Source organism: Apteryx mantelli, chromosome 3 (genome assembly GCF_036417845.1).
Source record: "Apteryx mantelli isolate bAptMan1 chromosome 3, bAptMan1.hap1, whole genome shotgun sequence".
Lineage (NCBI taxonomy): Eukaryota > Metazoa > Chordata > Aves > Apterygiformes > Apterygidae > Apteryx > Apteryx mantelli.
The window spans coordinates 1,700,323-1,712,718 of NC_089980.1; the positions used below are offsets into that span (position 1 = coordinate 1,700,323).

Genomic DNA, 12,396 nt, shown 5'->3' on the forward strand with positions numbered 1-12,396 from the left:
ACAACAGAAGAGATAAGACACAAGAATCCATGACTTAAACTGCAAAGAGCTTTTCTTACACATGGATATATTGACTGGACACATTTGGATGATCTCCATTATTTTCCACAGGGTGACCTTTTTCCCCCTGTATCAAGAGTCAGTCCAAAAACAAGTTTAATGTCTAGAAAACATCTCCGTTGTGTGGTGACAAATCCACAAGTCAAAGCACTGATTGACTTGATGTTCAAATTAAGTTCAAAGGATGCCACAGCATAGACAGGAAGGATATTAGTTTGCTATGCAGCCTAGACAAAAGTGTACAAAATTTAAAAGTGGAAATTTCCTGGGACAAGGTTAAGCACAAAGTAATAGTCTTATAATTTATACATTAAAAAAAAAAAAAAAACAAGAAAAAAAGAGAAAAAGCAGAAGGAAAAGGTGGCATCCTCCTTTGACTCTGCTCATGAAACAAAGGGAAAACCTCCATAAGGACCATTATATATTCTTATGCCTGCATATTTTCCCCTCTGGATAAAGAAGAGCCAGTATAGAAATCCTGAACTTCCTTGAGGGAGAAATAAAAGGGTTAAGGAGAACAAGCCGTTAGCGCAAAGGAGGCTTTGCAGCTGCATGTAGTTCCAGTGGAGCGACATACACCCATTTCCAGTGACATCGCACAGACTCTGCATTCTGACCTGTCCAAAGGGACTGAACACACTTGTTTTGGTGATCCTAGCCCAGTATAACAGTCACCACAACTAGTATCAGAGCAAGAAGTGGCTGAAAGCTTCATTTTTGCTGGTACAGCTCATTATACAACAGTCTGGCTTTGCTTTAGGTAAATTCACCCCCACACCTAGCAATTCCAACCTCCTGGTGAAAGTATCCATGTCTCAGACAGGTTCCATCATGAACATCTCTGAATACCAGCACCAACCTTCTTCTGTTCTCTATCTACCATTTGATATAGAAGAATACTTGGGATGCCAAGAAAGATAAAAGCAAACAACTCGGAATACTTTTCTAGATGAAATACATCTGTTTTCAGCACAGAAAATGAATTAGACTGGAAGGAAAAGAATAATGTGATTTTGGCTAAATTTTCCAAGAAAGCAAGAACCGAAGAGCAGAACCATGATTGCTCCTACTATCTCAAGAGACAGGAAGAAAAGTCTTTGCAGTAGAGAAATGAGACAACAAATCAAACCTCCTGACCGTAGTGGAAGGAAAAACAAAGCTACCTTTAATTTGTCAATCAAAGTAACTAAATCCCCAATTCAGAACATCCTTCCAACAATATCCTGACAAGCCACACCTTAGCATTTCTTACTGTCTATAAACAGTTGTACTTATTGAACCAAGTTATGCCTCCTTGAAGAAAAAAAACATATGCAGACAGATCACAAGTGATATTCAGTGTCTCAAGTATCTTACGTGGCTCAGGAAATGAAAGGTTATAGGGACAAGCATTAGACGTCCACTGCACTGTGCCAAATTAAGTGAGAATGACACACAACATACAAGATTGACAGAAATTTGCTGTCAAGTGCATGACTAATTCAATTCTTCTGTGACCCTAAGATTTATCCTTGGAAACTCTTCAATGTTCTTTATTCATTATGAAGTTTCCTATTACTCTCCCAAATAGCACATTTAGGCTAAGTCAGTATTACTCCTAGATATGCTGCAATAAAAAGGAGGGTAAGAGAAAAAGAAATGTCATTGCTAGTGCTGAAGCTTTGGTACTTCTTTCTCTTTAAAGTCACCTTTCCCACATAAAAGTTACACCGCCTAATAGATTAGATCAGACTGTTAAAGGGACCACCACGTACCGCCAGCCTCGCACCCGTCTCCTGTGCTAGAACGAGGGAAAACACCTAACACGAAGGGCTGAAATACATTAGCAAGCAGATTCATCATGATGTGACCAATGTGCAGATGGAAAATAATCTCACTTGAAAGGAGAAATCCTCTGTTAAGCAACAGTTACAAGACAGGGAACAGAGCAATGATTAAAGTAAAAAGAGTAATGGCCAAGGAGGGACCTCCTTCTATTACTAAGGCTACAGAGGGAGAGTTGACTTGCAGAATGCAGAGAAGTACATCCATAAGGTGTCTTGTCTTCTAGTATGAAAGGTCTTTTATGGCTTGTGAGGAAGCTCCTTGGTTGCGGCATCTTTGCCAGATAACACTTACAGGGCAGGGAATATCTGCCCAGTCAGGGAGATTAATCCCCCTCATCACTGCGTCTTGTTAAAGACATGCAGCTTATGTTCCCAGATATCCTCTGGGAAATGCAAGGAAGGGGGATGGATAAAGACCCAAGGAGTAAAAATTAAGGGCCAGAGGGCTTTCAATCGATAGCCAATTCTTGCCTCAGAGGCTTGGTCTCAGAAGTTTAGTTTTACTTTTAATTTAAAGGGCCAAATGCAGAATACCAAGTTCTATAGGTTTTGTTCTTTGCTTGCCAAAGGCCCATGGGTAACAACAGGCAATAAATGGAAAAGAAACAGCAGGAAAGATGCATTTTTCCTGAAGGCATAAAACAGAGCTTAATGCACTGAGAAATAACTGTTTCAGACATCCCTCCTATAGGACACACAATTACATACTCTGCTTAACCACCTGAACCCAGGCTGGCTGCATTACAACACAATATTTTGGCTTTAATTTTCCACAGAGAAACAGAAACACATAAACAAAAGCTTGAATTTTAATAACAGCTGGATTCTGCAGCAAATTCAGTACCTCAAAACACCAGATTAAACGGGATTTTGATTGGTGTATTTTGTCATTGCATTCCAAGCCCAGAGTTTGCTTACCTGACTGCAGAATTTTGTGTAAGATCGCGTAACATTGGAACAGGAGACTCCACTGTCCTAGTAAAGAGGAAAAACTCTGTCAAAACGTAATGTATTTCTCATCACTGGATCCACTCTCTCTGTTGCTATCGCTCATGTTTCTCTGTCAGCTAAGCCTATGACAAAGATAAATTAAAGGAGTCTGAAAATTAACTCGTCTTTTCCCCAAATGAAATAGTTCTATAAGCAGCGGAATTACTGAATCCTTATTCCTTGCTGATTTTACTCTTGCATGTGATCTTCCATGTGGATTCTGTAGCATCTAAAAGAGGAGTTCACACACTTCCCATTACCCAGCTACCTGTTTACAAAACCCATAACTATTTTCTCTCTCTGAAACCTCTCTGTATTGCTAAAGATGTGATTAAAACAAGTAAGCAGGTTCAAAGAGGGCAGATGACCAGAGACAGACACACAGACAGCATGGAGACATATAAACCTGCTTCTTTAGGGGGGGGAAAAAAAAAGGGGGCTTTGAAAAAAACCCAAATATACTTAGCAGAGGAGTTTATAAGGTGCTTAAGAGCTTCCTTTCTGAATGAGACTTAACAGGCTGACGTGCAGTTGTTTCTCATCCCTTTCCTCTCTCCTCTCCAAGAAACAACACCCCTTCAGTTCAAGCAGGCAGACAACGTGCTAGAGGAGGTTACCCTACTCAATCAGGAATGAAATCCCTCGGTTCGTGCTGCTGCACACAACTGGCACGTACCCATGCGCGGAGGTCATTAACTGTACGCTTGCTGGCTGAATCTGATCCAAATCATTCCGGCAAAGCAAGACGTACTTTGAAGTGGCAACATAAATGCTTGTTCGTCTTCAGAAAATTCCTAGCAAGCGATGCTTCTCTAGGTAAAAACATATCCCATTCTCACGCCCTCTCTAGGATAGTTAATGCAGTCAATAATTTGCCAACAGCTCATAGCCACAGCGACAGACTCGCTCATAGAAGCACAAGGATAAACAAAAATTCAACGAGTGAGAGGCTTGTCTATGCTCCCCAAAGCTTTCTGTTCAAACTTTCAGAGCCTTATTTCTCCTGCATTACTATTCCCTCCAAGAACAGCTCTGATTTGATCATATTCTTCACAAGCCATGACAAGACTATAGAAATGTATATTAGTAAGTGTGACTTAGGATACATTATCTGTCCAACAAAATTGGAGTGTTAGTGTGTTTAATGCAAATGAGTTACTGAACACCTGCTTATGCCTCTAAGCAAAGTTAAATAAATGAATACATAACCAATGTGAGGATTACACTGAATTTCTCAAACTAAATACATTATCCAGAAAGCAAAAAAAAAATTAACATTTTTTGTACATGTATCTAGAAAGGTACATTCCTGAATTTAGTGTTATTGCCTAAATGGAAAACAGTGAAGTATACCTCTAATCTGCGTTTTTCTTTAATGCAACTAAGATTAGCTTATATAAAGCAGATACTAAATTTTAACAGCATGCACTACTGGAAGTTACATCAGACTGGATTAAATTAACATTCATAGAAAAGCAGAGATCAAAGCAACAAGATACTACTAAAAAAGGCCACTGATTACTACTACTTTTTGTATATAGTCTCCATTTACCTATTGAAGTTTATCAAACATTACCAAATACATAAACAGTCTTTCATGGACAAAAATGATAAGTTCCAAGAAACTGATTCATCAGCCATTGAATGCACTTATTGGCATTTTAAAGATTTCTGATGCTATTTTAAAAGCCTACTTCTGAAATAGTAAGACAACAGGACCAAAGCCTTTTTTTTCTTTTCTCCTTTAAATTTATACTGACAATATTACACACCACCTACTTTGAATCCTAGTGGAAAACATGCTTAGCCTCAGAACTAAATGCACTGCTTGTCAGGAGTTTTAGGTTCTTCATTGTGGGCACAAAGAGATCTTCAGACGTGGACATAACTGAAGGAAGCATCCTTTAGCATCAAAGGACCCATACTGAAAGCCATACTCACTGATCTGGAAGAACTGCATTTTCATTCAGTGTAAGTTTTCCCTGGATTCCATGGCACAGTTCTGGTGGTATATCCACTGGCTATGGAAAAAATAATTTTTCAGCTTAAGGGCATTAGCAGAGCACCACCTTCACCAGCTATGCAATCCCTTAAGAAAAAATATGACCTACCTCTTCACTTTTGGACTTGTACAGTTCCACAATAAAATCACAAAGTGGATGATGCTTCCCAACAAAGAGAACATCACCACCAAGGCTATTTCTTCTATCTAGAAAAGATGAAAAGAATGGGATAAGAGTTCAGAACAAAGAAGAATGAAGGAATACAGCAGATCAGCACTGTTCTGCTGAGTACTCCACCAGTTTCCCTCCAGAGGAAAGTTTTGGTTTGATTTAGGATAAAATGCAGTGAGCACCTCTTGGGGGTTGACTCGCTCTTGCTATGAAGCGGTGTGTTTTCCAGAGGAAAAAGAGTCTCTTTGGGGAGATATTACCATTGTTTATTCAAATGAATTTATTTTTTGTACATCATGAACGTGAAGAAAATGAAGGAAAGATCTTCATTCTGTTCTGTATGCTTACAGAGGAGGTTTTGTAAAGCTGCAGAATAAGATTAGCCTGTCTACCTAGCAGTCAGGATGCACTGAGCATGAAGTAGGAGAGATCTGGAAGGAAAAAGCAAACCAGCTTCCCCAAGCCAGCTTCTAGGGGTGCTTTTTCACAAGCCACTAGGATCTGGAGCATAGGATCCAGATTCTCCTCCTTATATCTATGAGATCAAAAAAAATGGAGGCATATCCACATAAGCCAAGTGAATGTTTGGAAGCTGCCAGCTTTGGTGGCTGACTAACTTCAGGATTTTTTTCCCCAGGAGTAGCAACATCTTTCATTCTACAGTTCTAAGTATAACCATGGGATTATGTTTCTTCATTTCACCTGCTCAGAAGTCCAGAACACATGGGCAGACATGGTAATTTTTCCTCAAAATTTACCTAAAAGATTCAACTAGAAGTGTCCAGTTCAGGAATCACAGAGAACCAAACCTGACAAATCCCAAACAACAATCTTCGGTCTTCTGTGCAAGTCAGAACTGGTAGGGAAAACATAGCTAACTAGTTATAAAGCACAAACCAGATACCTTCCCTGAAATTTTTTCCGGATTCTCCACTCCCCTTCCAAAGTGGAGAGACTCAAGATGTATTTGAGTGCTATGGTGGTAGACAGGGTACATAAGATGTGAAGATAGGCCAAGAAGATAAACAAGGTGAACAAGATAAACAAGGGCTCACACAAGGATGACTTTCAGATGAGAGATGAAGCCCATTCCTTCTTAAGAAAAATTGCTTAAAACTTGGCCAAGTCAGGATAAAATCCCTAACATTTAAAATCTTGGCAAGACCAAGCAAAAAAAAGATTTATTTGAGAAGAAAAAGGATACCAGAAAATAATTCCTCATTCCCATCCTGACAACTTTTCTAAGTTATTCTACATTTCCTCCTGTCTTGTGGCATTGTACCTTGTCCTATGTACCTTAAACCTGCTTTCACCTCACTCCTCTTCCTCCCACTGGGCCTACAGCCCACTGTGCTCTGTTCAGTTAGATGGTCCCAGATGGAAATTCAAATTGCATCAAAGCCAGACCAGTAGCTGCAGTTTTTGACTGGCTCCTCTTTTCCTCCCCAACTCTTTTTAATGCTGAAGACCCAGTCAGGTTGAAAAAATCTCCCAAGATAGCTTCACCTACAAGAACCAACCCATCGCTTTCGTACAAAGCAGAAAGTAACACGTAAATTTGCCTATACAAGCTTAACAGAAAACTTCCTGTACCATAACCTGGTATTCTCTGCCTGCTGGTCAGCGACTAGGCTATACGCCTATCAAGTTTTGCCATCAACTCTTACCTTAGAAATTGAGTTTATTCTTCTGATTGCAACATATGCATCTAAAAATTACTTTGGGAGCATATACTGGTGGAAGCATTTCATATGATTAAGCTGCAATCTAGTTTTCAGGTTAAGTCCTATGCAGGCCTACTTCATTAAAATAAATGTAAGTTAAAGTTACAAGAACAAACCCATTCCAATTACCAGCACCACCCATCAAGAGGAAGATGCAACTTAGCATAATCAAATCAAGCAAACACCTATTGAACTTGGTTCATCTAGGGTTTAATGCAACATGCAACATAGTAGTAATAACGAGTCTTAGTGAAAACACAATCACTACGACATATCACAGTTCTTACTTTCTTCAGGAGTGAGGTCAGGATAGACTTCTTCCAGGGCAGCTCTAAGACGTCGCTCATCAACAAATGGCAACAAGGCAACACCTACCAAAAAACACACCATTACTTTTCACACTTGTCATTATAGATTGTCTGAGAGGTAACCAACTCAAAGCACAAAAACACCCACCAACACAAAAAACCCACCCCCCCAAAACATCCCCAAGCCAAAACACCCAGCAATAACACCCCTTCCACACCCCAAACAAAAAAGCATTCCCTTAAACTCCTCTTCTTCTAGTGAAAAAATTCAGAAGGTCGCAGAATTCACTTAACTCATGGAATTATCCTATCACAAGTAATCTTTGCTACACACACACACACACACACGATTCAAAGCTAAACCCTGTATGCAGTCCTCCAAAACAATTAATGCCTTTTTCTTGTGGGTTGTGGTGGTGGTGGGGAGGTAAATGAGCTAGAGTATTCTTGCTTTGTTTGGAAGGAGAGAGAAGGGGAAAGGAAGAATGGTGTGAGGGTTTGGGAAAATAAAGATTGTTTTCTGGATGATTTAAACCAGCAATAGTTGGCAAAACGGTGGGTGCAAACAGAGTGTTACACCATATAAGTTGCCACAGTGTCCTCAAATATTGGTAGCCAAATCTAAATTCCATGACAAAGTTCTCAAAACCAAGCTGGACCTGCAAAAGTTACACCCTTGAAATAGCCCAAACATCTCAATTTAATACATATATTGTGGTACAGTATCAAGCCAGCCCAGGTCCCCAAAGCCAAGCAACTTGCATTTGAGTGCTGAAAATTAAACGGCAGCCCCAACACAGAGCACGTGGCAGTGACCTAGTCCTAAGCTCACGATGGGGCAGCCCTGAAAGACACCAGCGTGAAAAGCTCCAATAAGTTCTTTTACCCAAGAAACAACCTTTGAACCAGCTGCAGAAAAAGACGATGTTTTCAAGGTCGCCAGCTTGCAGACCAGAGGGCTCAGTTCCACGGCAGCGCAGGCTGGAAGGGGAGGTTTATCTTGGCGTTCCCCTCCCTCTTCCTCCCTCCCCACAACTCTGGATAGACGCTCAGAAACAGTAACCACTGCCCACAGCTGCTTTTAGGATCAAGGTGAGCTCAGCAAGATACTCGTTATTTGTCTCATTTGCTAAAGATAGAACTGAGTTCTGTCAAGACAGTACTTCATTCAAACTAATTAAAGACAACAACGGAAGAAACCACTCTGCCTAGGTTCAGTGACAAGGTGATATGGACATTATCCATTAGGGACCATTCATATTAGCTATTAATTTTACTCCAACATGGAAGCTCCTCTCAATATCAAAATTCCTTGCTAAGCAATGGCATTTGTGTACACTCACTCATCGTATTGGACAAAAATGAAAAATAAGACCTTCCCTGGTGTGCTCTAGTATTTGTTTCCTTTTATTACCAACTCTTCAAAAGCACCAAGAAACTTACTATGAAAAATCTTCTAAGATAAAATATCATGTTTATTATCTGTTAAAATCTGGAGTCGCTATTTTAGTTTTATTTGATTTCCCTTACCATGAACAAGGCAGCATTTCCTGACCAAGATGACTGTAAAGGCTTTCTACTACCTGGTATGCATGGAGCTGTGTATTTGTGTCTGTACCATTTTCATCAGCAGGCAGATCTCGGACACTTTCATCATTAAATTCTAAGGTAAAACATTCACAGAGACTTTGACCTTCTGCAGACATATTTCCTATCTACAACTTGGTCTTCATGAAATACTTTTGCTTCCTGAATTAAAGCTTTACTTGGCTTTATTAGAACAACCCCCTGTTGTCTTGGAGCTGGGGTGGAGGGCGAGGGGAACAACCCAAAACTTTATCTTTCAATGCAATTAAACCAGAAGCTTGTAGTCTCTCCTAACAAGGACAGTTAGGAACAAACCACGAATAAAGTGTTAAATATGACGGAAGCTTAGCTGACTCAAAATATCACTGAGCCTATGTGAAATAACCAGGAGCAGAGCTTCTGCTATTCCCAAGCACACCAAGCGGGAAAAGCTGCACTGTTCTTGCTTACGAAGTATGAGAAAACGATCACCACGCGGACTGACGCCTGCTTTATCAAAGACAGCACCGAACCTCAGTCGTGCTCAAATTTCAGCTGGAACATAACTACTCGAGAGGGGAACGGTGCTAAGCCTACCCTGGAAGACACACGATTCAGGTTCACCTTCACAACACGCTGGTGGCACGGTGACAAATCTGGGAAAGCGTTCATAACCCAGGCGAACGCAAAGAGGATCAATAATGAGCTTTCAGAAACGTAAGCGTGTCTTTAAAAGGAAGATCTTCAAACACCTCCTTTAAAAGCACAGGTATATCAGATCCTTCTAAATGAAGATAGTCAGTACTTCCAGCTTGAAAAATATTTCTCATCTTGCAACTGCCTTTTAAACGTGAGAATTCCAGATGTTAATCCAGAACAAGTAGTTTATAGTGATTCATTTAATACTAAATAGCAAAGTAAAAACTACAAAAGTAAAATTACAGAATGCTAAAATCATTTGGAAGCCACTTAAAGCATTACTGCTTTAGATTGTAAGCTTGATATTCAGGCAAAAGGACTATAAAGAATTGCCAGAATTACAGCAGATGGATAAGACAGGGTTAAAAAAAATAAAAAAAGATGAGCTTCAAGTTAGAGGAACACCTGTTATACAATGTGTCCCATAGTATTTACACTTATTCTCTTTGATTTTTGGAACACTACTAAGAGTAAGATATTGTGTTTAACTGTGTCTTTTTCAAAATATAGGCAAACTGACCATTAAAAGATAATTTTCTGAACAGCATTAAAAATTGCAAGCCTAAATCAAATCAAACACCTTTCTACTGCAGCAATGCTACCCATCCCATCCCACTAAATTGTAAGTTGGAAGGCAGTTTTGAAATGTTCTTTAGATAAAAATCAATATTAAAAAAAGAGGATATATGTAGCCTTTAGGACTGCTAAGTGTCTGGCAAGAGTCCAGAACAAACACTTCATTTTACAGTAGTATAAAATACTATCTCGCCAGTTGTCCCTAACCTTCTGCTAATGAGCTGCACCCGACCTAAAAAATTACAATGGGGAGATAAATGTGCACAATACACAGGATAATCAACCATCTACAAGTACTTCTGACAACTCTGCAGCATAAAATAATCAGAATTTATATAAACAGAATATAACTAAGCATAAGAATTTTCTAATATTAGACACTCTCATACTTTTGTATTCTGTTTTAGAATTGATCGCTATTTTACTTTTTTGCAGTTTCTCATCAGCTTTTCACTGTCATCAGATTAATAGGCCTTCACGAATGAAGGCATCTTGTTTTCTTCCACCTGAACATCCGCACCTCCGACTCCCTGTTTCCCAGATTGCAACAGTCTTTTTCCCCTAGCGGGCGACATTCTCAGAGCTTTAAAACAACCAGTCAGTACTTGCTTTCTGAAGCCTCTCCAGTCGGGTCCCACTCCCTAAAAACAGCCTTACCACCACAGCTAACAACCTGAGTTTGTGTTTCGTCTTCTCTGACCCGTTAGCCGTCCTGCCCTATTTTCCACCTTCCTGAAATCAGCGTTTCGGGGGCAACTGTTCTCCTCCAGTATTTGCCTCCGCGCATCTCCAATATTCACCTGTGTTAAGTACGGCTCTCTCCACATCTTGCTCTTCTCCCTCGTAGCAACAAACAATTCGCCTGCTCTCAAGATTTATACACTGTGAAAAAAATCCTATGTCGTTTCCTCCCCGCATCCAGGTGCCCACTTCTTTTTGGATTACCCCTGTTCAAACTTTCACCTTTTTGTCAGGTTGAATTCGATATTTTTGTCCTTCGGCATCCTAGCTGGGTCTTCCACGCTATTACTCTGACATAGTGCCATCATATGTCCAAACAGCCATCATTACACAACTGGTAGTAATTTCCTACTGTATAGTAGGAAATTATTATAGCAGGAATTTTCCCTACTGAGTGCAAGTTCCTACTGCTGAGCTCTTCCATACACCTACGCTAACTACTTAAGTACAGGTCATTGGGAGCCGAACGTCAGTCTTCCACACTAGAGTTGTCCTTCTCCGTATAAACAGTCAGCGTGTACGTCTGTACCTCCAGGTACTCAAACATGCAACTCTCAAGTTACACAGGAGCCCCCGATCCCCGGAGCAAGGTACGGAGGAAGCATGAAGAACGGTGCTCCTGGCACAGATTTGGGGCTGTATCTCTCAGGTTAGAGGCCGGTATTTTCACTTTGCCCTTTTTCTCTTCTCATTCTTTGGCAGTAGTACAGAAGTTTTCTCTAATTTTATTAGGAAGTACCACGTCTTACAGAAAAACATTGCCAGCAGCTTTAAGAGTCAATAATAAAGGCAGAACAAACTGGTTATTGTAAAATAGTTACACAGGCTAAGAAGGAGGGGAGGAATAATTAGTTATATATATACACACACACATACACACACACACAGAGGAGATGATACACTTCTCTACTGGTTGAATACCAGATTTAAAATTTGTCAGATCATTAATATTCCCTTAAGAAGGAAGAGACTGCACTGAATACTCTATTTTTTCATTCTTTGTATGCATCCAAATACCTCTATATTTCCCACAACATTCTTCACAAGGTAATAACAAGCCACTGATTGAGTAGAATAAGATGCATTAATTAAATGCAAAAGAGACAAAAGACAATTACATAGTAAGGCTGATAAAAATAGAAAAATGATTAATCTAGTTCAGGACAAATTAACAAATCTGGAATGACTGCTGAAATTAGTAGTAATCACTGCTGATCCTAAGTCAGTTACTGAATCATAATTTGTTCTTCATACAAATTTATTTTGAAAAATATACCTGTGGCAAAGTACTCTCCCTCTACCCCAAGTAACAGAAGCAAATGCAATCATAAACCTTGTTAGACGTTATCTCACTGAGACCATTTTCCATTTTCTTCCCATTTTCACACAGATCCTTAAGTCATATACTATAATCCAAAAGAAGAAAGTTGAAATTTCACCTTGCCAAGCATATTTCTTCCCATTTAAATCAATAGCAAAGTCTTCAGGGTAGAAGTCAATTATGCTTGATTCCTGTATTTGAGAAAATAAAACCCATTAAAGCCAATTATGAAATTCATTCAGAATGCGATGTAGTACTGCACACAGAGAGAGAGCAAGCTTAAAAAAAACCCTATTAATGAGGGTGCAAAGAAGTTTGACTAATAAAATCATCTTTCATTAAATACCATTTAAACAGGAAACATGCCAGGGCACTCCTACTACTCAGAGTATCAAAACACGAAATTAAGGG

At 39.6% G+C, this 12,396-nt stretch overlaps 1 protein-coding gene across 1 annotated transcript in view; it reads right to left on the reverse strand.

The window, feature by feature from the left end:
* Nucleotides 1-12,396, reverse strand: part of XRN2 (5'-3' exoribonuclease 2) — a 60,349-nt gene that overhangs the window by 21,375 nt on the left and 26,578 nt on the right. Inside the window, exons 20-24 of the mRNA XM_067292607.1 lie at nt 12,104-12,176; nt 7,062-7,145; nt 4,988-5,085; nt 4,818-4,897; nt 2,805-2,861 (exon numbers count right to left, since the gene is read on the reverse strand). Of these exons, the coding sequence (XP_067148708.1) occupies nt 2,805-2,861; nt 4,818-4,897; nt 4,988-5,085; nt 7,062-7,145; nt 12,104-12,176 (392 nt within the window). The remainder of the gene's footprint in view (nt 1-2,804; nt 2,862-4,817; nt 4,898-4,987; nt 5,086-7,061; nt 7,146-12,103; nt 12,177-12,396) is intronic.